We start from the raw sequence: 26196 nt of genomic DNA on the forward strand, positions 1-26196 counted from the left end.
CGAGCTCGTCTGAACGTTGCCAAATCGAGACCGGTAATTTGCAATTAAACAACGTTTGGACTTCCAAGATTTCGACCGATCCAATTAATCATGAAATTACTAAATTACTGTGTTCTACATCAGGGGTACTAGATTTGCACACAAAAATAATATAGTAAAAAGTAAAAAACACCAGACCTGGTTGAAACAAAAAACACTAACGGCCGACGGGCTGAGCAAGACAACATAACTACGAATTTGGGGAAACGGGAGGACGACGACTGCTGTTGATCTTTCCCCACCTTTCGCGGGTCGATATTTGGGGCGGGAGCGACTGAAACGACGTCAACCCGGGTTTTACAGGTACCTCGCATCTTCAACTCTGGAGGTTCGTTTCAACACTGGAAGTTCATTGAAACGACGTCGGTTGATTCACTAGGACTTCGCATTTGACCCGGAGAAGTCCATTCAATGGCTTAATTCGTAAATTCTGAACTCGTTCTTAGTTTATTTCTTCATCTAACCTGTTCAATTCGTAGATCTTGTAAATAATTATTGAAATAATTAAATATCACGTGAATCTAAATCAGATTGATAAATAATCGGAGATGATAAAAGTGAATTTAGTTTTCTTAAAATAGAGCTCGCCGCACTTGGTCGAAGGACGAGTTTACAAGACATCGTATCTTAAAACGCGAGGTTATTCAAACGACGTCGCACACCATTTGAAGCTCCCGCCGTAGGGACTGCGGCGTGTAATCTGTAAATTGCGAACTCGTGCCGGATTTATTTCTTGATCTAAACTGTTCAACTAGTAGAACTCGTCAAGAAGATAGATCTTGTTGAAGATCAACTTAATCGAATGCCGATTAAAACATAATCGGGCAGGATCAAAGTAAATTTCATTTTAATAAAATGGAGTTGGATACACTGGATCAAGCTCATTACTGTACGGGAATAAATTCACTCAAAGGGCCTTCGCCTTCTGGGATTTTCATTGCGCCCTACAGCTGAGGTAGGATTTCATGGGACTCGGTTAGTTTATTTGCTTTAGCTTTCATTGTTCTTTGGATCATGAAATTCTGCTCCATTGCCTGTTTAAATTTGAGTTATTTAATGGGATTGATTTAGCTTTGTCAAGTTTTTGTCGACCAGAGCTGTTGCGAACTGAGTGACATAATCATCCGGTAGGACCTTCGTGCTCGCTCTCGACCCTCACTCTATGCTCGCGCTCTCGCGAATTTTTATAGTTTGGAATGTTTTTAAAGAGTCGGTCACGCTCGTCTTTCTCCGCTCACGCACACACACGGGTTGCAAGCACTGCTAAACTAACAATTAGAAAGGGAGGGAGTATCTAATTCGGTAAACTACTTATGCTCTCTCCCCTTGTTTGGTTTGTTTAGAAAGTTTGCATCTGTGTGTTTTCATTAAGGCTTTCTTCGGAATTGGGTTTGCATTCAGATGGGATATTGTGAGTTAGTATGGACAGGTAAGAACCGTAGAGTTTTTAGAGTATTTCATTGACTTAATGGGCAGGTCATAGCTTTGAGAAGCAAATAGGAGAAGGTTTTGGAGAGTGGCTCCTTTATAATGCCGATCATCAAGCTCCTAGATATGAAGTTAAATTTTGAGATTTACAAATGTGGTGTGAACAAAATTTCTGATACTGCGACGGGTCTGAGGAACCCATTTTAATCTAAATTTGTATAGGTCCTCTGTGTAGGTGCGTGTGGGGTCAATTTACCCAAGAATTGATGATTTGTAGAGAATTTTGAGGCTTGAGTGGATTCATAGCCTTTTGCATGTGGCTTTGTAGTTTGTGCCTGTAATGTATGGAGACGAGAGGTTTTGAGGATTGAGAGGATTCCTAGCCGTATTGCTTTTGCCTTTCAATGTATGTATATAGGGCATTTCCCTCTTGATGCCTTCCATTCATCAACAGATCTCTATGTAAGAGAATGATAACTTCCTAACTGGTGATGATGATGTCTGTCGCATTCCTTTTAGCCCAACAACTGGGGAGAGATCATATTCTGTCTTTGGAATTTCATGCTAATTGGTCTTGACCATATTTTTCTCTATTCAAAGATGTTGCTTAATGCTACCGGAGCTAGTAGACCTAAATGTACTCTCTCCAGTCTCCCCTAAACCAGAAATATTAAATCTTCCTGAGGCTTCAAATGTACAGGAGTGGGAGTTCCACTGCCAAATTAGAAATGGATATCCGAAGGGAGCAATTAGAGAAACCCAAAGAATACATTTGGGGCAAGTTGAGGGTGGGGCAATTGAAACAGTCCACATGCAAATATTAGCATTGGAAATTTAATCTTTCAATTATCTTTTGTAGGGGAATGAAGATCTAATTCTTGTTCATGAGGCACCCGACTTTGGAGATTGCCGTTTATCCTTGGCGGTAAGTTATTGTCCTCCTGTAACACAACTTAGTGTCATGTAGGTTGTCCATGATTGTCACATTTGTAGTGTTAATACATCCTTTGCTTTTGGTAGATACCCAAATACGAGATTTTTTGAGAACAGAAATTTGCTGCGGGACCTAGCACAGATGCCTCAATGTGTACTTTATGTATATGTAATATTCGTAGCTTGCCACTTTGTTTGATATTTCAGTGTTTGCCAACATTTTTTTGTTTGATACTCCCTCCGTCCCAAATTCTTTGCCCGGTCCGCAAAACAGAGTGTTAAAAATAATACAATTTTTGCATGAAAAAATCAAAAGTTTTTCAACAACTTACTAGATATCAATGAGTATTTTTAATTTGTGAAAAAAGTTTGAATTTTTTCTTGAAAAACATGCATTATTTTTAACACTCCGTTTTGCGGACCGGACAAAGAATTTGAGACGGAGGGAGTATGTTTCTAACATGTTTTTCTTTGTTTTCTAATCTTCAATGGATAATGTACTGTACACCTGAACCCTATGTTGGTTTCTTCTAATGCTGTGTTCATGGTTGCTTTATTCCGTTGTCCATATTCTTCTTTGGTTTTTCTTTTTATTGGAAGAGCCCGATGTAACTTAGTTTGTTGATGATATCTATCAAACATGGATCTTAGTTTGCTGATGCTATTTCTAAGATCAATGGTTTATTCTGTCCCTTCTAATTCTTACTCATTGTTTGCTTTGTTGAATAATTTTGTCGGTGTTAAATATTACTGGAAGTCCTGTCGTAATCTTAGTTTGCTGGAGTACTATTTTCACCATGCTAGTCTCGAGGCTGCACTTGATTGGCTATGCTTGAATTTGCGTGGGAATGAGCTTCTGTTGAAGTTTTCTACTGGGACTTCTCTCTATACAAATGAAGGTATTGTTAAGCAATAGGAATCACATATTTAGAGTTTCTTAGAAATGCAGCGTGCTGCATAACAATAGGTTCATACATATCAGTGTGGGACATGGAGAATTGTGCTTTAGCATAAGTTCCTTAATATCGATCATGCTAGGAGGTGCTGTTGGGATCATATCAACTTAAAGAAAGGATTGAAGTCCTTTGGTAGATTCATCTGCCAAGATTGAGGAGGAAATGCCTGAACTTAATGTTAGAATCAAGGGGCGTTCAGACTTCAGATGATAATCCGGATCTCATGAAAATCCTCACACGAACCTCACAAGGAAGAATCCTCATATAGAGGATTCATATCAATGGCAAAGTACGCCCTTCAAATAACTTTGGACGGGTTTGGTAGATTCAGTGGAATATGTAAAGATTGCAGCTGCAAGTCCGGATAATTCCTTAGCCATCAAAATGTGAACCAATAAGGTGTATTGAAATTTGTGGGGACGTATACTTAATATTCAACCTGTTTAGATTAGCTTACCTCATACTGGAGATTCAACCATATCTGTCGCGAACATGCCATATTTGATTATGCAATCCGATCATATCAGCTGTGAACATGCTGTACTTGATTATGCAATCTGAATCTACGCTGATTCAATTTGTGGCAGGTATATCTAGCTTAGTATATATATCTTTGTTAATTCTTCACATAGAATTATTGTGAACTATCTATTAGTTTTTCTAATAACAAAATTGTACTTGTGAATACAACTCATTGACGAAAGTTGGATGGTCGGCCCATGAGTGGAGATATCGGACGAGGTACCACAAAACTAAAGGAAAGTGCCCCATACATGAGCATCTCATTTGCATTAAGGACTCCAGGAGATTAAAAAAATAAAAATAAACTTTCGTGGAAAGAACACCAGTTAAAACTCAAATATGGAATGTTAACTCATGGATTCATTAGTAGTTTTCTGCACTTTTTATCCTCAATGTCCTCAAACTCCTCATTTTTGTCTCACACAAATGACATTGAGGACACAAAAAAGTTTTAACAGGATAAACAACAACCTCTAGCTAAATACTAATAGCCCAGACCAAGAACAACAGAATGTAACAACACACCCACCATTGCCAACGAGAGCAAAGCACCACGAAGAGTCTGCTTGTCCCTCGACTCCTTGTGAATGTTGTAGTCGGCTAGAGTCCTCCAATTGCTTCCCTGCAAAGATCAACCTCTGCTGATCCGACGGGATGCCCTCCTTGTCATGGATCTTTGCCTTCGCATTCTATCGGAGCTTTCCACCTCCAGGTTGATGATGGTCTTGCCACAGTGAGGGTTTTCACGAAAATCTGCATCTGTGGGAATATTCAATGACCCAACCAAAATCAGATACCGTCGTCGACGGAGATAAGGGAAATCATTAATTCAATTCTCAAAACTATGACTACTTTGGACAGCTGTTGACGCAGCGAAATTAACAAGGAGATGATTAGTCGCGTACTAATTAAACGAATGATAAACTCAAGTCCATGATAGAATGAGACAAAATTTGAATATTATTGATAAAAAGCTGCATAAACATTAGGTTTACAACTATTATTTTATGGGTAGTCCTATGTTACACACCCCTTATTAAGGGGTGTACCGTATGCATCATGATTTTAAACCCTTGGATTTCAAAGTAAATAATCCGGACCACCCATTTATTAAATCAATTTATAAAATAAAAAAATGGCTTAACAGGTAACAGGTTGTTTTCTCCTCCTTGACTTTCTCTCCCTCTCTCTCATGTGTAAAATACTACAAATTATATAACATAACCACAATTGTTATGAGAACACAAAAAATTAACACTTTCTTACCACAATGTGTCATACCAAAAGAAATTGATCAAAAGATACTAGATACAAGACCAAAATATATCATAGCATAATCAATAATTATTATACCCAAGCAAGATACATGTCTAAAATATCACAAATTAAATATTGTATAACTTAACATCCTAACAGTCCTGATCGATCATTTTAAAAATACACTCACTAACGACATTTAGACTGTACAGTCAATTTATAGTATTTGGTATGAAACCTAGTCCTCTGTTGTAGTTGAATGTAACGTAGCCATGCGACTGTGACACAATAATGACAATCAAATCCGTTGAATTTTTTATGTTTGTTGATTAAGTCACCTACGTAAATTTTTGTCTCAATCAGGTTTAGAAAGCTCTATCATTGGCACGCAAATTGAATAATATAATGATATTTTCCATCCAATTAAGTGTCTAGTTATAAGCCATCAACTTCATTCTTGGTACGAATGACCTAATATTATAATTAATATTATGTAAAAGATAGACGATTTTGATAAAATAAAAAATAAAATAAAAAAAACACCTTACGTAGGGCTCAGATGGTGCATTATTATATTTTAATGTTGTATTGAAATTGAACGACGAGATTTGTTGAAGTATGAAACTTTAAGGACTAACTATGTAATTTATCCTAAAAAATAACAACATTCTTTTAAAAAAAATAGGAACGAAGGGTGTAAGACATGAACCCCAGATCTTTTAGATAAATGTCCAAACTCCAACACTTTATCACTATGGTACACAATTAAGAATTTGTAGTTCTAAAAGCTATTAATTATATAATATTTTCTTATACGTATGGGCTTTATTTTCAGGCTAAAAATTTGAGAAGGCAGAGAACTCAAATGCCTCCGTCCTAGTGCTGGGCCTACACTTGTAGATCATATTATAGCCTATGTCATTGGTGTAAATCAATATGTCGACTATAATAATTTTTTTTGAAAGACAGTACAATGACAATAAATTTACAAAATTATTTAGATTTTACTTCCACGACCTAGTTCCAAGGACCACCATTAAATTTTAATTGGTATGCATAGGGTGAAGGTTTGACACCGATCCATGTGTCAAATATATAGTGTCAATTGTTAAGTGCACCGCCCTAAATATTACTCCCTCCGTCCCATAATGTTTGGCACTTTCACTATTCCAGCCTTATGAAAAAATTAACAATATCTTTTAATCCATAATATTTTTTTATAAGCAATATGGATCTTGTTTGATAGAGTTTAATTTGTTTTATTATACAAAGTTCAAAAAATTGCCTAAAACATTATGGATTGAAAGATATATGCAATTTAAAAATGGCACGCATTCCTGAAAATGCCAAACATTATGGGACGGAGGGAGTAATAAGATTGGGTATTAATATAATTAATTTCACCAATTACAAAAAGGGGAGTAATTTTCACACTCTATTTTTTAATATTCACACTTATTTTTTTGTACTCCATTTTAGTGTCGAAAGTGTATGCATTTGAGACAGTGTGATAATTATTTTTTTAGTGACCTCTCATTTTTCCACGAAGGAATTTTTATTTTTTGAATTAAATTTCGTAGAAAAAGAATTTGATTTAGACAATATTTTGAGAGGAAATTGTGGTTGTATTCAAAAATTTGGGTATAGTACTTACTTTTTGGTAAATTTCTTGGATGAAAATTTTGTGCGAGAACTTCATTTTTAGTTTAAATTATTGAGGTATTGTATAGGGACAAATAAGAATTTGAAAAAATAGTATGGAGGGAATCGAAAATTAAGATAATATGGTGAAATTTTTAAAATTTAAAAAAATAATGTGGCGGGAATTGAAAATAATTAGTGGTATTGTATTTTGCCAATTATAACTATCGTTTACTGAATATTCCGATTGAATTTTTTTTATACGACACGTTGTGGGTATGCAAACGCCAATTTATGGTGTTGTCATAATAAATTTGGTTATATTATTGAATTTGCAGTATGATATTTTGCTAATAATAACTATCGTTAACTGAGCATTTCAATTGAATTTTTTTTATACGACACGTTGTGGGTATGAAAACGCCAATTTATGGTGTTATCATAACAAATTTGGTTATATTACTGAATTTGTGGTATAATATTTTGTTGATTATAACTATCGTTAATTGAATATTCTGATTGAATTTTTTTATACGACACGTTGTGGGTATGAAAATGTCAATTTATGGTGTTGTCATAACAAATTTGGTTATATTACTGAATTTGTGGTATTTTAGACGTGTTATTATGAAATATTTTAATTAATTTCCTTTGGTACGACACGTTGTGGTAAGAAAACGTCAATTTATGATATTGTCATAATAATTATGGTTTGTTATATAATTTTTGATATTTAAATATGTTTTCTTTTGATATGATACCTTGTGTTAAAAAAATGACAATTTTAGGTGTTGTAATAATAATTGTGGTTATTTTATAAAATTTGTGGCATTTTACAAATATTTTTGGCTTAAGTATAACAATTGTTGATTCTGGTACGACATATTTTGATTTTGTAAGGGAATATCATACGAGTAAAAAAAAAATTGGTACGATTCATTGTGGTAAGATAATGCCAATTTATGATGTTGTTATAACATTTGTGGATAACATTATTTAATTTTTGATATTGTACGCATATATTTGGTTAGGGTACAAGTATTATGGATTTCGATACGAATAATTATGGTTACATAATAACAATATTTTTTAATTATGGGTAACCTGCTAATGACCTGTTCAACAGGTAAATTTTAATGTACAAGTCGTAACTAGAATCATAAATATGCGTTACAAAACCAAAAATCGGCATAATGAAAATCACAAATTGTCATAATTTAAACATACGGTATACCCTGTGTACCATAGCTTCCTCCTTATTTTATAGGACGAAACCCGAAATCCTAATAATAATAAGCCGAAAAAATAAAAAAAAGTCTCAAAATCTGGGGATTTTTCTAAAATTGAAAACACGAAAGGAAAATAGGACTTTTCCAAAAACAACAAACTAAAAAGAATTAGGAATTACGATCAAAAAGTTATTAATGAAACAAAATTTTTCTTAAACGGTAAAAAAATGCAATTGAGGGCCTAAACAAATTATTCGGGCCAAGAAAATACCATATGTCACGAACTTTGGATAGTGAGTCTTGACTACAACGCGAAAATAAGTCAACCCATCAAATTTGAATCCGATCCGAACTCGTCAGAAAGTCGTCAAATCGGGACGGTAATTTACAATTAAAGAGTGTTTGGACTTCCAAGCTTCGACTAGTCTAATTAATCATGAAATTACTGTGTTCTACATCAGCGGTGCTAGATTTGCACACAAAAATCAATCAGGAATGCTACGTACACAACATGATCCACAACACCATCCACTACACGCCCCAAAACGACGTCGTTTTGGGGCGTCCTTAAAAAAAAATAATAAATTCTGAAATCTCAAAATCAAATTGTGTTCCCCGTTTCCCCCAATTCCCAAAGGCCAAACCCATCGTTTTATGGAGGAGGTGACGGCTGTGATTACGGTAGCAGGAGTGGTGGAGGCGGCGGTGGTTATGGCGGCAGTTGTGTTTACACGTCCTTTGTTTTTTTCTTCATCACTTTGTTGGGATATTGATCCTTGACCAACTGGGTCGGTTTTGTGTTAATCAGAAATTGTTTTGGTTTTCCTATGTGGGTTTGCTTTAATTCAAGATTTCTAGTAGTGGGTTTTGATTATTTTCCTCTCAGTCCAATTTCAGCTGGAGGGCTGTTTTTCCCCACTTGATTGGTTTTGTAGTTCAGGGATTTGTTTAGGTTTCTGGGTTTCTGAAATCTGAGCTTTCTGCAATTGGTTTTGATTTTGGATGTCTTTTTCTATAAAATTTAAAGTTAAGGGCATTTTTGTCTAAGTAAATTATGAATACCATGAGCTGGGCATTATTTTTCCTCTTTCCACGAGTTTTTAATTCCCAAAAAGTGTCTCATGTGTTGGGACTTATTTGCCCCACTCCCCACTGAACAGTAATTTTCCCAAAAAAGTTTCTAATTTGACTGTTTTGTTTTCACTTATCAGAAAATGCCGACTTGTTAGTTGTCACCGGCGACCATCATTATATATTTTCTCTTCTTTTTTTTTTTTTTGAAATCATCAATTATTATATTCCTATTACGGATTATTAGGTTGATCTTTGCATTTCCTTTTTTGAAAATTAATATTCATACTTCATGTTTTTCTGACGGCGCTCAATTTTATTTATGGAGTTATTAGTAACTTTACGTTACAATTTAAATGTGCCATAAGTAAAAAGTGTAGCACAAAAATCAATTTTCTTCATTTTTATTCACTTGGACACTTTTTTTGGTCATCATTAATACAAACATGTTGTCTATTATGCAAAACCACTTCTTCTCCTGGCATGAACAAATAAATTTAATTTCACTTGAATAAAGACAAAGTCATAAATAATAGAGCTTTTGTTTTTGTTTCTTAAAAATTATTATTATTATTATTATATGATTTGAAACATTCATTTACGAACACAGAACATCAAGATTACCAGGAATCCAACTGCCTGTCTAATGTGCTTCAGTTCATCCCAAGCTGAGCCTGCATACTGAACACAGAAGATATGGGGTGAAGACATCAAGATTACTGCAGCAATTAAAACGGTAACACTGTGAAATAGTACTTACCTCCTCGGTTGCGCTGCAACACCACTGTTCCAATTCAGCTAAACCCGCTTTTACGTACTCCCCATTACTGAATGAGCAACACTCACGTCGCAAAAGAAGACTGCAAAAATGAAAAAGGTCAAGGTCAACTCCTGGTTGCCGAAAATGACAATTATCCGTGGCAAATGATACGATGGACTATATTTGGAAGAACAAAAAGATTTGAAGGCTTTGGTGCATTTACCTGTTGAATAACTGCACATTCGTGAACGAGAATATCTGCATGAATACTTTGCGTACTAAGAAAGGGGGAACCTGTAGAGACAGAAAATGTAAGAGACTGCTAATAGTCCATACAACATTTTCCCTGTTCTTGCACTTAATATGTAGACTGTCGGTACTCACATAGTTTGCTTTCATCATCTTCAAGTAGTTATCTAGGCTTTTCACGATGCTTTGCCAATGAGCAGCCAGAGCTTGTTGAGCAACAGCATTAGCTTGGGAACGACCCTTCAGTAAACTCGCTCTAGACGTCCTAGGTGCCTGTGTTGAATGAAAACAAAGCTTCAGATCCAGAAGGAAATGTAGGGTGCTTGCTTCAAGAGGAAAATAACTGGGGAAACTACGTTATCCATGCTTGTGGAGCTGAACAAAGTTTTCCTATTGTGTTTGAAACATGCACACGAGATCTAGCATAAGAACAGTCAAAGCTAGCCTCTTCCTTTCATTTTTTTTGGGCAAAATGAAACCAATCCCAGCATGAACGCTTCAAACCACGAGAGGTACCTGGATACATAACCCGAGCAACGGAGAAATCTCTTTCTTTAGATTATCTCTAATCATTCCGTATATTTTCTCCAGGAAGGCAGTGAGCTGCTGCTTAAACAACAAAGCAGGATATTTGGCCTCAACTTGCCTTAAGTCATCCAGTCTACCAAGGACTCTACCATTAAGAAAAGAGAGCCCAGCACCTTGGGGAGATCCTCTTAGTCCCTGAAATTTTTAAATAATTTATGAACAATAAAAAATATCAGACAACAACCGAGTAAATGAAGACAACAATGGATAATTCTTTTTACTTGAGACATCCTCCCGAAAAGAGAAGCTGAAGTTGATCTTCGCCGCTGCGGAGTCAAGCTAGCAGCCCCACTTGCTTTGAGTGTGTGTTGGAGTAGCAACAACAAAGTTGATGTATTCGATAACCAGTATGCTAACACGTCGTTATTTTCTTGCACCTTGAATAAAATCAGAAATTATTAGCTTCATTAAACTCATACCTTAAGGGAAGGAATACTCCATGACATAATTTAATAAGTTGTACCAACAGAACCAGAAAGTGGTGCACAACACAAGTGATGACATCCGTTCAAAAAAAAAACACAAGTGACGACAGTAATTGTAATTAAGAATGACCAAGACGCCCATATAGACATATCGAAAGTTTACCTCGATGGCTGAAGCAATTGTTTGAATTATACGGTCAAATACACTAGTTCTTTCAACCTCAAATGACCTCCAGTGAAGGAGGCATTTGTATATGACACAAGCAGCAATTGGCTTGCCCCCTGAATCCCAAGTCTTGCGTAATACACTTGATTAGAAGGTCCTGGTTCTCCTGCACCAGTACAGCAGAACACAGAACACAAAACGCAAATTAGAAACCACATATGAAAGAGTCAAGATCAAATGAAAAGCGGCACAAAGATTAGTCACGCATGAAGGATCCAATTTGCCCAAGCATGGAATCGACCACGTACTTGTTGCTTTTCATTAAGAGATTTTTGTGGCTTTTCTTCAGATTCAGGCTCCCGTGGATTTGATGCAGCAAGAGTCATGTCCTAAGACGAATAGCAGACTGTAAGCAACACTATTTTCTAGCCAACTTCTGCGACTCTAAAACTTTGCCTGAATCTCCATGTAGTGAAAGTAATAATGTCTTCTTACCTTTGGAGTCTTTGGTTCCCCATGTAGAACATTTCCATTTTCTGGAGTTCTCTGTATTATGTTTAGAAACACGTGGCAATTAGAAAGCCGAACATGAACAAATAAGTAATTCAGTGATGATCCTATCCATTAATACCTGAATAATAGTTGTCTTTGGCCGCGTAGACAATTGTTTCCCAGTGGGTGACATGGTCAATGCTTGCTGACGAAGGACTTGATTCTCTGACTCTGTATTGGAAAGTTTCTCCTCAAGCCTGAACCAAAAAAAGTTGAGAAGCTTCATAAATATCACCACAACCATGACAACTGTGATTGAATACGTGTATGCCTGTGTGCTAGATGCCTAGACATATGTAATTGATATCTCGCCAGTAGGAGCTTTCTTGACAAAATATGTACCGGCAAACTAAAATGCCACTGGCATAAAGAATAGGAAACTAAGGTAATCACAGTGACAGAGACACATTCAGCTGGCCAAGCCAGACACCATAGATGTTGACTGATTGTTTCTTGATACCTTTTTTTTACCAAGGTAAATACCATATAATTCTAGAAGTTTGAGCAAACCTCTGTACAGAATCTTGAAGTTGGTCCACTTTACGCTCTGAATCTTCAAGTTTATTGACCAGCTCTGCATTTCTGACCACAGCATCTGTATGAGCCTTCCTGGCTTCTTCAGCTGCCTGTCTTTCTGACAGGAGCGAAGCCTGTATATGAAACATTCCTCCAAGTCAGTTATCTTCACAAGTCCAACCTATAGATCTTTCATTAAAAATGATTTTCAACATCGCCACAAAAGAATTCCAAGAACTCTTGACTGATAATCACTTTCATGGAGTGACTTCAATTTGATAGAAAGTAAGTAGGGTCATGGACAAACTCAAAAACTGATATTGAGCCAATGAACAGCCAAAGTCATGCCATAAACCAGGCTGAAGTGACAGTTACTCATCGTGAAGAACATAGCAAGGAAAGTGAAACTCTACCAATCAATGAAACTATTAATGGATCTACTCAATGACACAATTTTGTGACATAAAACAAACAACTTAAGAATTGAACACAAGGCAACACCACAGTTAGAAGAATTCCTTAATCGCCTCTTCAGTAAAGTAGCAAATAATTTCAAAGATGAATTCAGCATCTATCGCTCATAGCTACTCTCTTCCACCCAGGATGTCTTCATCCTAATACCTAGAGGTCTAAAGCTTCTACCACCAGATGCAATGTTTTAGTTATATACACTGCTTTGGTACAACATACCCTGGAAATATTACACCATTATTGTCCACCATATTTCAATCATCACGGTTTTAAGTATCTGTTGTGACGTAACAGTTTTTGCGCCTTCCAAAACTGGTAGCCCGATATACTGGTGAGATGGAAAACCGCGAGTATCGGCCGGTTCCGGTTATGTATCAGTCCATTTCCGATTCATGGACTGGTTTATGGCTGATGGACTGGTTTACGGCTGTGACAGCCAAGAACTATTACAGGTGATTTAGACACTTCAAAAAAAAATCATTTTGAATTCACAACCGCTATAACCAAATGACGTTACGTGTCATTCGATGCTCCCGATATCGTTACACCACAACAGTTACCATTACATGTCCCCGATTTTGTTATGAAACCCAAGGATACAGTTAGTTCATTCTTTGGTCATTGCTATTATATGAATCAATAATAATCAAGTCAGAGGTCGTACTTTCAAACTTTCTACTTCAGCAGTTAACGAATCAATCTTTGCTGTGTCTTGAACTATGACCGGGGTCTCCTTTACTACAGGAGGCGCTTCTTCGATAGCTTTGCGTGCTGCTTCTTGTTCTTTGATAACTCTGGCGTTTGCCTCTTCTACTTGTATTTGCATTGCCTGCAAAGTATCGTGTAACTTCGCAATTTCTTGGGCCTTCAACTCTTCCAAATCAGTCTGTATTTTAGAAAATAAGGATAGGACGTAAGTCCAATATGGTTACTCCCATCCCACCCACAAAACTGAATAAATTAGCAAAGCATGATATAAAACAATATGCACATCACCCTTAGCCGCTTCTCAAGCTGTAACCGCCATGTAAGTTCTTCCACACGCTTTTCTAGCTTGTTTTTTGCTTCTTGAAGGGCCCCTGTTTCTCTTGCGGCCTAGATTAATTTGCAGAAACAGTTCATGAGTAAAGGTTGTTCCCATGCACACCCACATGATGCATTTCCACAAGGAGAAAAAGGGCATTACGGATTGAGATCAAACCATTTTGAGCTTCCTGAGCTCTCTCCGAGCAACTCTTCGTCTCCAACCACATTGGGAAACAATAGCAGCTTTAAGAAGGCTCTTATGATAGGAATATGCTATGTGACGACACAAATGAGCCTGCGAGCCAGAAACAAGGTCATGTACTCAACATAAAGTTATTTGAAAACAAAATTATAACATGGACTAGTTAGCACTATATGGCAATATGACCTGGATAATGATTGCGGCCTTAGATTGCTTCCTGAATCTGAATTCATTGCGAGCAGTCATAGCCCTTAACCCTGTCTGTAATGTAATTGCAGATGATCGTACAGTTAAGTAGGATTTCCTGACAATATGACGTCGGAAATGCTTCTGGATCTTCAGAGCGGCTGCTTCCCGACGCAACTGCTCATATAGCTTGCAAGCCAGCATTGCTGATTAAAAAAAGAAGTAAAGATCATGTACTTTTTTCTGACAAACATCGATTCCTTCTAAGACATCCTCTTGTTAGCAGTATTACCAGATCAATTTGTAATCCAAGTACACTAACTCAACCCACTGAATGTGCCAGCTAACTTAGTACCTAAAATCTCTTCTAAGTTGCACCAGAGACCTAGATTTTATGTGACCCCCCAACTCCCAAAAGAAAAGGGAAAAAAACACATACCTGAGTCACCTAACTTACGTAAACTTATTTCAACTTTATTTTGGTTCTAAATCCTTGGCCACTAATAAATATAGACACACCAAACACGTTTTTTTTTTTTTTAAAGGTACTTTGGCATATCGAACCAAGTTCAGCACACCAACAAAGTCAAAATAGACAAATACATAGTTCTAAAACAAACAAACAAACAACCAACCACTTAAGCAAACTAAATTCTGAGATGGCCAACCCCCATTCCATCTTCACTCATGAAAGGTCTTGCGGATAAAGGGATTTCTGTTGTGACAACAAGTTCCTCCGCTTGCTCAGCACCTAGTCTGGCCAAATGGTCGATGCTCTGATTTGCTTCTCGGTAAATGCGGCTAAGAGATGCACCAGCTCAGTCCAGGAGGATTTTTGAGTCTTCATTTATTTACACTTCCAACACTAATCGGTACCCTACTTATCTGACAAGGAGTTCCTGCGTCACCTTCCCCAAAACTTATGGAACTAACTGAACAATTTTACCCGAGCATTTTGGACAACAATGTTACATGTACTCTCAAATTAAATACTCCACATTCAATGAAAAGCTAAAGACAAAATTCAGAGGCATAACGTCAAAAGGAAATCATAAAGTTACCTCGCCAACTTGATTGCACCTGAATAGCAGCTTTGCGTAATGAAATGAACTCCTTGCAAGCAATGTAAGTACGAACTTGCCTTTGAATTCTTTTAGCCGCGTTCCCAAGAACCTCTGCCCTTCTTGTGTCAAGCTCAGCCATTTGACCAGCTCGCAGGAAGACCTTTCTCTTGCCTAGCTGCCAAACCAATCTCATAAAATGACACATGGATATTGAAGTTTTCAGACTCCATTTATAAATTTCCATCCGACACAAGTGATTTTCAAAAGACCGTTGATAAAATGAGAGGGCAAAAAGTATGATTACGAGACCATGAAATAAAAGAAACATAATAAAAAAATCCAAAAAAGCAAATAAGATTTTCAAAACATGAGTCTAATACCTTATAACTACTTACAGGTAACAGAAGTTGGAAGTCACTTGGGAGGGGGGACATCAGAAGAGAAAATAGCATGATCAGGACAATAAATTTGACAAACTATAATGATTACCTGATAACCTTTCAATCCCATTTTATCCAAAATCATCTGGCATGCAACCTTGTCATCATGGCTACAAAAAAAGTAATCATGGTCTATCAAAAAGAGGGAAATGAAGGGAGGGGAAAAAGAAAGAGAGGAAGGCATCAGAAAGCAAATACAACACAAACAATCATGGCAAATTACATACACGATCAAGCCACAGCTTTTCGAAAGCAAATCTATCCTGATTCTTAATTAAACACAAGATATCAGAAAAATATGGAAAATCCAAGTGAAACGCACTTTCCATCAAAAACTTCAGGAGCAAGAACACCAAAACGGAGTAGAAACTCGTAGAACGTTCGCCTTGTTGGGTATCCTGCACAGCTGATCCTTATTGCCTCAAGAACACCCTACAGCACAGATAAATAACCAGGAAAATAATTATCTAGAAAGAGAAGGTGAACTTTAAGATGTAGGCTGAATTTTATTATAGATTTTTCTTTAATAAGTGACATCTTGTAGGTAGACAACATAAATAAATTTTACTTTTGATTTTTCTTTAATAAGTGAAATCTTGTAGGTAGACAACATAAATAAAGCACAATATCAGGTATGGGGTTTGACACTATGTACTTACTCCACAACGTAATTGTTGAATTATGTTGAGGTTCTCAAAAATAGCAGGCTTCAGTACATTGTTTGGCTTCACACATCTGATGTAATGAGGTTCCGTTGAACTCAAGGTTTCCATTAAAGACTGAAGTTGAAGCTGCAATTTCAAAGTTCAATGTATTAAACTATCAATCAGAATATTACCTATAACAGTTGTTAGTATTGTATAGATCTGCATCCTGAACGCTTGATCATGCATCCAAAACTCAAGATGTTCCTCACATGAAATTGTTGTTGAACTAGAGAGCCAGATTCTAGAAACTCAGAAACAGTAAATACAGAAACAATGGAAGATTTTTTTGAAAGAAAATACAGAAGCAGCCAATTTGACCTTTTCAACCTTGGAGAAATGACAGCCCATGAATCATAGACGTTTGGGTCACACATTACAACAACAGTTTCATAAATTAAAAATGACTGCTATTTGGCAGAGAAGACAAAAACTGCTGATAAAAATTTGTCTTGGTGTCAAAATGGTTATAATAACTTTAACTGTAGACCTTGAGTATTTTGCTACACGACGAACCAATACTTGTTTATGACTCTGTGTACAAGCATCCGTCTCATAGTTGAAAGTGGCCAAGTAATTTCAAACTGCACTAAAAAAGGGCCAAGTTGTTAAATTTGCAGGGTCATGGGAATATCTCCATTTCCTCCACCAGATCCAACTTTTTTGTTATTTTGCCACATAAGGACTGCACATTTTCCTCCTTAGAAAAGTGTTATTCAGTAGGCTTACTAGTTTGAAGAGGGAGAGAATATGCTACATTATTTGGCTAGGAATTGCTATTGCTGAAGTCTTGAGCATAAAAAATGAAAGCACTCAGGTTATCTCCTTGAGCACAACCACCACATGGTACAGAGAAATATCCGCAGTTGCAGATTTCATGTAGGGGGTTTAAAATTCAGAAAATCAAGTTGGCTTCTAAACAGAGAAACTGTAAACATCTAGATGAGGAAAGCTCGGAAGAAGCAAGTTTATAAGACCTTAAAGCGTGACCCAATGGAAGAAAATTTGGATGACTTTGACGATTCCTCTGGAAGTGGAGGGAATAAACCGACCACAAAGGGGCACTTTGAGGCTGTCAATAGATCCTGGTGTTCTGCCACCACATAATCTTTGTTTTTGTCAAGAAACAGATCAGCCTGATAAATCACCAGGGAAACAAGGGAAATGCTTCAGAAAAACATTGGCAATGCAAGACTCAAAGACTGGACTCATATTAGAAATGGTTAACCAGAACTTACATCTCCTGCATAGTGAGCAATGGTGAAACTAGTTCGAGAAAGCTTAGGTTTAGCGAAGCGCTTGTTTTTCGCAAATGTCTGGTACAACTTCTGGGCAAATGTCTCATGAGTAGATTTAGGAAACATACTGCATCCAGCAATTGACAAAAAATTAGTCCCTCCCATGGGGAAAAGAGAAAAAGCCAGGAAAACATCCATTGAATTGTGCTGGTTATCAATTCATTTCATTCCATCCAAAACAGCAAGAAAAGATCATATGCCTAGAAAAATATTGGAGGTATGAATTCTGGATACTCTATAGTAAACATGGTCAGAAGTCAGCTGCATACCAGGCTTCATCTAGAAGTGATATAATTCCTCCAGGTTTCTGCAAAAGTAAAATTAGTCAGTTTTTATAACAGAAAAGAATGACAGAGACCTCTTAAGCAGATTAGTCAGCTTCAACATGTGAGTACAAGATGTATGACCATGAAATTTTTTGGTCGCGCAATCTTTTCAGATAAAGTCAACAGAAAACCCGACAGCAATGCATAAAAGAACAGTTCAACACCTTCTCAATCAGATCAAGCACATCTTGGTTATCAACAAATTCGATGTAGCTCCAATTTATTTCTTCTTTGGTATAATCTTCCTGTTCCATCTTAAACACATGCTGCAACCACACATCAACATAATTAAGTTAAGCCAGCCCAGACCTTGTAGTTAAAAACAGTGAGAAAAAAACCCATGCAAACAAAAAAGCTAACCTGGTTGAAATGTTGTTGCAGCTTTTCATTAGTAAAATTGATACAGAACTGCTCAAAGCTATATTATGCGAAAATTTTGTCAGCATCACTGCAGGGTTAGATATTCCTTTTGAGAATGAAATCTCTGCAAACATCTTACCTATTGTGCTTAAAGCTTTCAAATCCATATATATCAAGAACTCCAATAATCGATTTTGAGTTTGGATCCTGCCCAATTGAATTGTTTATTTTCTCCACGATCCTATGAAATAGAGAATAACAAGTAAGAACCTCAATAAAATAGACATGCCTAATTGAATGTTTGCATCTCTCCACAGTCCACATACTTAACACAGCAGGCATACAGTATTGAAGATCCTCACCAGTCAAAGAAGCGAGAGTATATGGTTTTAGCTAACGCGTCCCTGCTACCAAGAGCACCTTCAGGATCAAGCGTTCTTGTAATTACTTCCTCGGGTGTCACCATTACACGCTGAATCATCGCATCTTCCAAGCTCTTGGCATCACACCTATAATATCACCTCAGCCAACAGCTATTCAAGGTTCCAGCATTATATTACATATACAAGGCACATACTGTTCAAAGGAGGAAAAGACTTGCCTGAGCAGCTCATCCGTCATATTAAGATGCATCTTAGACTTTTCATCCTTAATGACAGAAGAGTCGATCTCCTTCCCTTTCGCGAATTCAATGTTACCAAGATGAAGGATTGCAGCCACAACCCTAAATATTGCCTCCTGAAAAAATTGGTTACATACTTTCACTATATATCTCAGAGGACAAGCATATTTCCACGAACTTCTATTTTGCCATATATTTAGTTTCTTTAGATGATGTTGAGATTGGCATTCAACCATGAAATATGAATACAGAAACATATTTTTCCAGAAACTTCTGAGAAGACAAACCTTCTCTTCCTCACTAATTCCAACAATGTCCATAGCCCTCCTAGTTGCAAGATATTCATGAGCATCGTCTACTCCGTCGAGTTCATAACACTTGGACTGATTTAAGTAATGAAAAGATTTAGGATCTCCCAACTTGTACTTCTCGCGAACCTGAAATTGGAAGGTAAATATCAAATATTGTCCTTCACACATTAACATTTTAAGTATTAAAAATGATTGTACAAACTTGAAACCAGAAAGGCATAACCGAATTGCAAAACACACATAAGTACCTCAGGTGGTGCTGCACAAAGAAGATAAAAGCAGTGGTAGTTCCTTTCTGGATCTGAAATCTGGCAAACACGAGACCTTTCGAGTAGGTAAGTCCGTATTGCGGCCCCAGATATCCTCCCACTTTGTCAAATTGTATCTCGACAAATTTCCCAAAACGACTGCATTATATTCATATGTACAACATTAATTCAGAATTATATTCATCTCTTTGAAGAAGTTACATAAACACAACAAACGTTACCCAAGACAAAAACAAAAACAAAAAAGATAGCAGAAAAGTAGGATATTATGGAGCCATTAATTGAAGTTCTCGAAGTTCAATTAGCAAACCTTAAAGGCAATTACCCACCTTGAGTTGTTGTTCCTAATTGTTTTGGCATTGCCAAATGCTTCGAGAACCGGATTGGACTGCAAATTTTGTCACCAACAACATCAATTCAGGCGGCGATTCCCACCCAATTAGATCTTTTGAGAAGATAACATATCACGTTTCCAGAAATATGATATTATCTAGAAACACAAGTAAAAAAGGCAGCTTCAATCTTACTTCCAAAACTTGTTGTTCAACAGTCCGCCCTTCAACTCCAGATTGACCGCCCAGATATGCGAGATATCTCATAAGCATCTTTGTTGTCTCGGTCTTGCCAGCACCACTTTCTCCACTAACCAAAATTGAGTTGCTCTTTCCTTCATTGATCATTGCCCTATTTCAAAACATGAGACCGCATCCATAAAATACCCCCTGCAATACTGACATCTACTAGAGAACGTAAACTTACCTGTATGCAACATCTGCAACTGCAAAAACATGAGGACTAAGCTCTCCAAATGCGGCTCCTTTGTATTGTTCCATCATGTGAGTATCATATATGTGAGGTAATCTTTGAAATGGGTTTATTGCAATCAAAATATTTCCTGTGTATGTCTGTGAGAAAGATAAGACAAATCAGAATATCAGTTTCTTGAGCTTTATCCCACATAATCTACTTGCGAAATAGAATTAAAGTCTCACATAGATTTCATTAAGTTCATATCTGGTAGCCAAATTTTGCAATACTCCGGGTTCATGTAAATACGAAAGCTTTGTCATGTCATCAACACCTCCAGGAGGAGATTCTGTATCCTTCGGAAACACTTTTGTGATATCTGAGAGACTACCTGCAATCAGTTTCTATTCCATGAGACTCGTGGAATAAACATATGAATAAAGCTTTTGCGGATAGAGGATTTAAGGTTCATGCAAGTATCGATATTCTTCTTAAAATGACTTCCCAAACTGGAGAGATTACTTGAGTTGCATAATAGGTATAAGAAAAACAGGCAAGCCCGACAGATTCTGAGAATGCTATTATGTAAATGGGAAAAGATAAGAAACTATAACCATGAAGTGTCAAGAACTTAAAGCCAAATCAATTTTCAGGAGTACATAAATTTTCCAAGAGTTAGAAAGAGGTAGGTGACCCTCAAACATAACCACTAAGGCGATGACCAAGAGGTCTAACATTAGCAAATTGCATTATTCATCAAGTCTGGTAAATTGCAATTCGACCTTCTTCTGTTGCATTCCAATCAAAGAGCTAAGGCAGCACTCTCCAACTATAATGCTTTAATGCTGACCTACTAGAAGCCTGAAGCCCTAACCAAAATTCAGTAAAAGTCAACTGACACCATACAGAAGTAACCAAGCAAACCAATCAGAGGAGCAAAGTTAATCCTCTTCCACATATGAGCCCATACTATTAACCACTAAGTTTCTCAACATTGCATCATCAAACAAAGCTAGGAGGCAAAGAAACCCATGGTAATTTTTGAACGAGAAAATGCCCTTTCATCTCATTCTTTGTGTCCCCTCAATTCTTGGCAGGAGAGAGAGAGAGAGAGAGAGAGAGAGAGAGAGAGAGAGAGAGAGCACCAAAAGTACTGAGAGAGAAAGAGAGAGAGAGAGAGAGAGCACCAAAAGTACTAAGATAAAGCAGCAGCAGCAAGAGGAAACTAATAAAACCGCTAAATTCAACTCCCATAGTCCCAACCAGAAAACATTCCCCCCTCAAGAACCTTATCATCCTTAGCATTACAACGACTGTCAAAACCATTTGATAGGGGAAAAGGTTTAGCTAAAAAACTTCTACAAATTGGAACTCCACAATTCTCTTAAGCTACCACTACCGAATCCCCTTTCTAACCCTCCTTGTTTACACAAACTTATTCAAAATAGTATGTTTTTAAAACTCATTCAGATCATACTACCCCAAACAACTCCCTAATCCACCAACACTAACTAGTACATCATTGACTGTATCTCAACCATGTTAACAAGTCAAACTTTTATAAGGATCATTTAACCTCATTTTCACTTACTGATAGTCCGTCCAGATCCGAAGTTTCTGTTATCAAACTGGATAGAAATTCATAATCTAAGTTATAGTATTTCTAAGTCAATGAAATTATAGAGACTTCCATCGAATTACTTCTAGCTTAAGACTGAATGCAGTTGAAATCTCAGCATCACATTCCTAGAACTGTGTCATAGTAATCTGCTTCAGTTCAAGCTTAAGCCAGCAAATGGAATAATAGAAGTACACTAAAGGTCGAAGTGATGTGTTAATCAAGTTGCTTTACACAGTACAATACACTAGTAACCTACAAGATAGCCGCCTTCATATTTTTTAGTGTTCCTCTTTTAAGCTAAGTAGCAAAACAATGCGTCTCCACACATTGGAACATTAGAATCACACCCACCAGTAATCAAAAGGAGGGTAAGACTAAGGAGTCATACCCTTGCAAGTAAAATACTTGCTCCATAAAATTCAAACAGTCTGGCTATCGAATGGAAACTCAAAAATTTAACTGAAAGACTCCAACCTCGAGCACTCTACTTTCAATTACAATGAAATAGTTAAGATGCCATTTCAACTAAATGTCTTGTCCAAATAACCATCATAGAATCCAGCCAATTCCAGTCAGTTCCAGAGACCATAAGGACTAGAAACTGAAGAGCATTAAGCTAGTAGGACTCACTGTTTTACCACTACTGGTCCGTACATGGACCTCTTGACCATTGAGCCGGATAACTTCACCATCAACCCACGCCAACGCCGGATCCTCCACCCATACATGTGAACCTACAATTACGTTAACCGGCGCAGCCTGCAAACAAACAAACACAATTGACATGTAAGAATACAAATGATCGCATTCACCAATTCAACAGTATAACCAAATCCTTTGCTAGCATATCAGCCATTACTAAGTTCTAGAGATTTTAATACCATTTTACGTCAAGATCAATAAGAATCACTGATGCACTTGGTGCAATAATGATAGACAACATACGGACTAATTCTCAAAGCACAAACACATATCCTTGAGGACAGACCTAAGCCCTCTCCGTTTTGAGTTTAATTAAAAAGATCCGGTTCGACAAAAAATGGTTCCAACTGATGAACTTAGAGATTAAAATGGTCAACTTGAAAAGAGATTTAGATGGTTAACACAAATCTCAAGCTCATGAATGCCACTATCCCCGGTTAAAGGAGTTTAGAGAAGGATGGTGGGCGCAAATCCCATTCTAATCAGAACAATCTGAGTAAGAGGGTTGTTAAAACTTCAAAAAAAAATAGATATTATCAACTCAGAGTGATGCATATAATCCCATTTTAGCCTCTAGGCATCCAAATGAACACCTAATCCATTCAAACACACCAGTTGCCATACACTTGGCAGAAGTGTACAAGTACATAGTTTTGTTTCTTCAATATTCAATATCAATATTTATCAATATTCATAATTATTGCTCATGTGATTCATGTCACTCTTCCTTACATTGGCATCTATGATCATTGCTATGTCTGATCAAGCCATCTTTATTTGTTCTTTTAAACCTTATCTTCAATTGATGCTACTCCTGTACTTTCCTGAGATTTACAGCTAGTTTCTAAAAGGATGTTCAACATGAGTGTTACTCCACAGAACGGTAATGACTCATACTCTGGCTACAGCTGTACTAGCTGGGGCATGGGTTATATCTTATTAAAATAAGCTTCTTTTGTATCCTAAAAAACGTAACCATATATCTAAGTATATTCCAAAATTTCCAACCCCCATTGTCTTGTACTCACTTCTAAACGAGTGTTACTTAAGCATAACCATACACTGCAAAGTAACTAATGGAATCACTAAATTGATTATGCTTCTAAAATCTGCCAAAAACCTAGGTGCCCTGTTTGATGCCCCTTATAGGGGCATGGGGCCCACAACAGGCATTTGTTTGAACTCTCAAAGGGCCAGGAGACAGTCAGGACAGAATACGAATGGCCCGAATTGGGCAGATTGACCTAATTGGGGGTTGGGTTTGAGAATCCAGTCCGGTGCAGCATAAGGTGAAATCCCCACGCTGCCCTTGGTAAACTCACAAGACAAACACACTGCGCTTGTGGTATAATCCCAGTAATGACTAACCCTAATGCCTACGGCCTACATCTCCATTTCATCTTCTTTGAAAACTTCCAACCCCGTCTCACACACCGACACATCGCACAACTGAGATCCTTGCCAGCGGCGAACCCTGAATCAGCAAAGTGCCCTTCTTTAGCAACCTCTGATATCAATGGTGAGTACCCACCCTTGTTGAAATGGAAGAAGAAAAAAGCATTGGCAAAGGGTGGCCTATAAGGAAATTTTGGTGCTGGAAGTTCATAATTGGTTTTGCTATGTAGTTTGCTATGGCCTGTTAATCGAAATCATTCAATGTAGTAATGGGTTGAAAGGGGACTAACAGTTGGCTTTTAGTATGTGGATTATCCTCATTTTGTATACTTTGAACACTTAGAATAGATGGTGCATGGAATCACAATCACTTGGCAAAATTGATATGTTTTACATATGAATATGAGAAGGCCAAAAAAAATTAAAGAAGCAAACTAATCTGAAAAAAACGAAATATTATAAGAAGTGAACCCGACTTTCTTTCTTCTTCTTTTTATCATAACCTGACTTTCTAGAACAGGGAATTTTTCCATGCCCAGGGGATGAGAAGGGATAAATTGGTACATGTTTACATTAATCACCTCACTCCTCAACCAAAACAAACATGTTTATAACAACCCATACCTCCAATGCCAAGTAATTTATGAGACCAAACTACCAACTTCACTCTAATCCCTCCTCACTGTTAATCCCCTCAACCTAACCCCAAAGAGTTGACCTGTTTGTCTAAGTTAGGGTTTTCTCCCTCCTAAGATCTCGGTTTCGAAACCTCCCAGGTGTTATCAACTCTTCGGCGCCAATCTATACGGGACTTTGTCCCAACTTTAATTGGGCCCTTCGCTAGTGGACGGTGGAATTGGTTGGTCTCCAAGATTAATTGAGGTGCACATTAGCTCATGGGTGGCCCAGCAATAAGTGAGCGAACCCACTTGGTTCAAAAAAGGTGCTAAATTTTTTACATTTTTCATCTGTAATTTGATTTTTCTTTGATATTGTCTGCACTGGATCAGTATTACGAAATCAAAACGAATAAAATTCACTTAAATTTGTGAATAATTAGATAGCGTAGCTCAACAAAATAACACAAACCAGGCCCAATAAATTACTAACTATAAAATAGATAAATAAAAACTTCAGTTTATATCGAGTCTTATATCACAAAAATATTTTCCATACGCTTTTGTCAAAATCCCCCGGCCTTAGCTGGCCCGATCATTGAATCAAAAAAAATCCCCTCAACCAATAACACATATCAAATGAGGCCAGTGAGCATACCAGGGTTTCACATGCAGCTCATTAGGAAACCGTTCTAAGTCGTCTATAACTCATTTCGTTAACCTAAAAGCATTCAAATTGGTCAGTTCAAACCTGTACTTTCTTCATATCTACACCTACGTATTGAAGCAAACAAACCTCACCAAACTACAAATTCAACCGAAGTCTTTCCGTCTAATACTTAACAAAACTACCTTAATAATGTCAACATGCGACAAAAACTAAATAGGAAAGTTCACGTGTCTCAAAATACGAATAGCGATTGAATGTGGACTCTAAGCTGAACAGATTTGACTAGAGAGCAAGCTAAAACAAATAGCAATCAAACAAAATCAATTCGTTTCTTTTGCCTTACCATTGATGAGCTTCAAAAAGTCGATCTCCCCTTCTCTTCAACTCATCGGCGGCGGAGAACGGGACGGCGAGAACGGAGGCCCAGTGAGTCAGATCGGAGCGAATAGAGACTTGAAGGCCTTGGGAGAATCCAGAGAGGAGGAGGAGTAATTTCATCATTGAGTATATAGTCTGGATAAAATATACTTGGCAGAGTTAACGGGAAGAGGAGATCTTACCGTTTAGAGCTGTGCTCAGCAGCTGTGCACAGAGCCCATTTTCTCCCGCCTCGGGTCGCACAAAGATGATCGGAGCCGCTCATTTTGTTCAAAATATATCGTTTAAGGTCCCTGTAAAAAATGAGCTTCGTTCGATATCGTTAGAAGTGTTAACAAAACACCCAAAATCACTTCAGAATTTAGGGGCGGGAGAAAATGGGCTATGTGCACAACTGCTGTGCATAGCATGCTGTGCACGTAGCTTTTCTGTACCGTTTATGCCCCTCGTACTCT

General features: G+C 37.3%; 1 protein-coding gene and 1 pseudogene across 4 annotated transcripts in view; one reads left to right on the forward strand and one right to left on the reverse strand.

The window, feature by feature from the left end:
* The first annotated feature begins 766 nt into the window (after positions 1-766).
* LOC131299499 (ATP phosphoribosyltransferase 2, chloroplastic-like) overlaps positions 767-26196 on the forward strand; it is a 41342-nt gene continuing 15912 nt past the window's right edge. The window contains exons 1-3 of one of the 4 annotated variants that reach the window (XR_009190808.1): positions 789-2392; positions 2488-3299; positions 3439-3556. Coding sequence is in view for 1 of the 4 variants with exons in the window: in XM_058325083.1 (XP_058181066.1) it covers positions 2352-2392 (41 nt within the window). In the remaining 3 variants the exon portion in view is untranslated. Of the gene's footprint in view, positions 2393-2487; positions 3943-26196 lie in introns of those variants that run through there. The other 3 variants (XR_009190805.1, XR_009190807.1, XM_058325083.1) reach the window with 3 other exon arrangements.
* Positions 4193-25882, reverse strand: LOC131299501 (myosin-17-like; annotated as a pseudogene).

This window comes from Rhododendron vialii, chromosome 9a (genome assembly GCF_030253575.1).
Source record: "Rhododendron vialii isolate Sample 1 chromosome 9a, ASM3025357v1".
Lineage (NCBI taxonomy): Eukaryota > Viridiplantae > Streptophyta > Magnoliopsida > Ericales > Ericaceae > Rhododendron > Rhododendron vialii.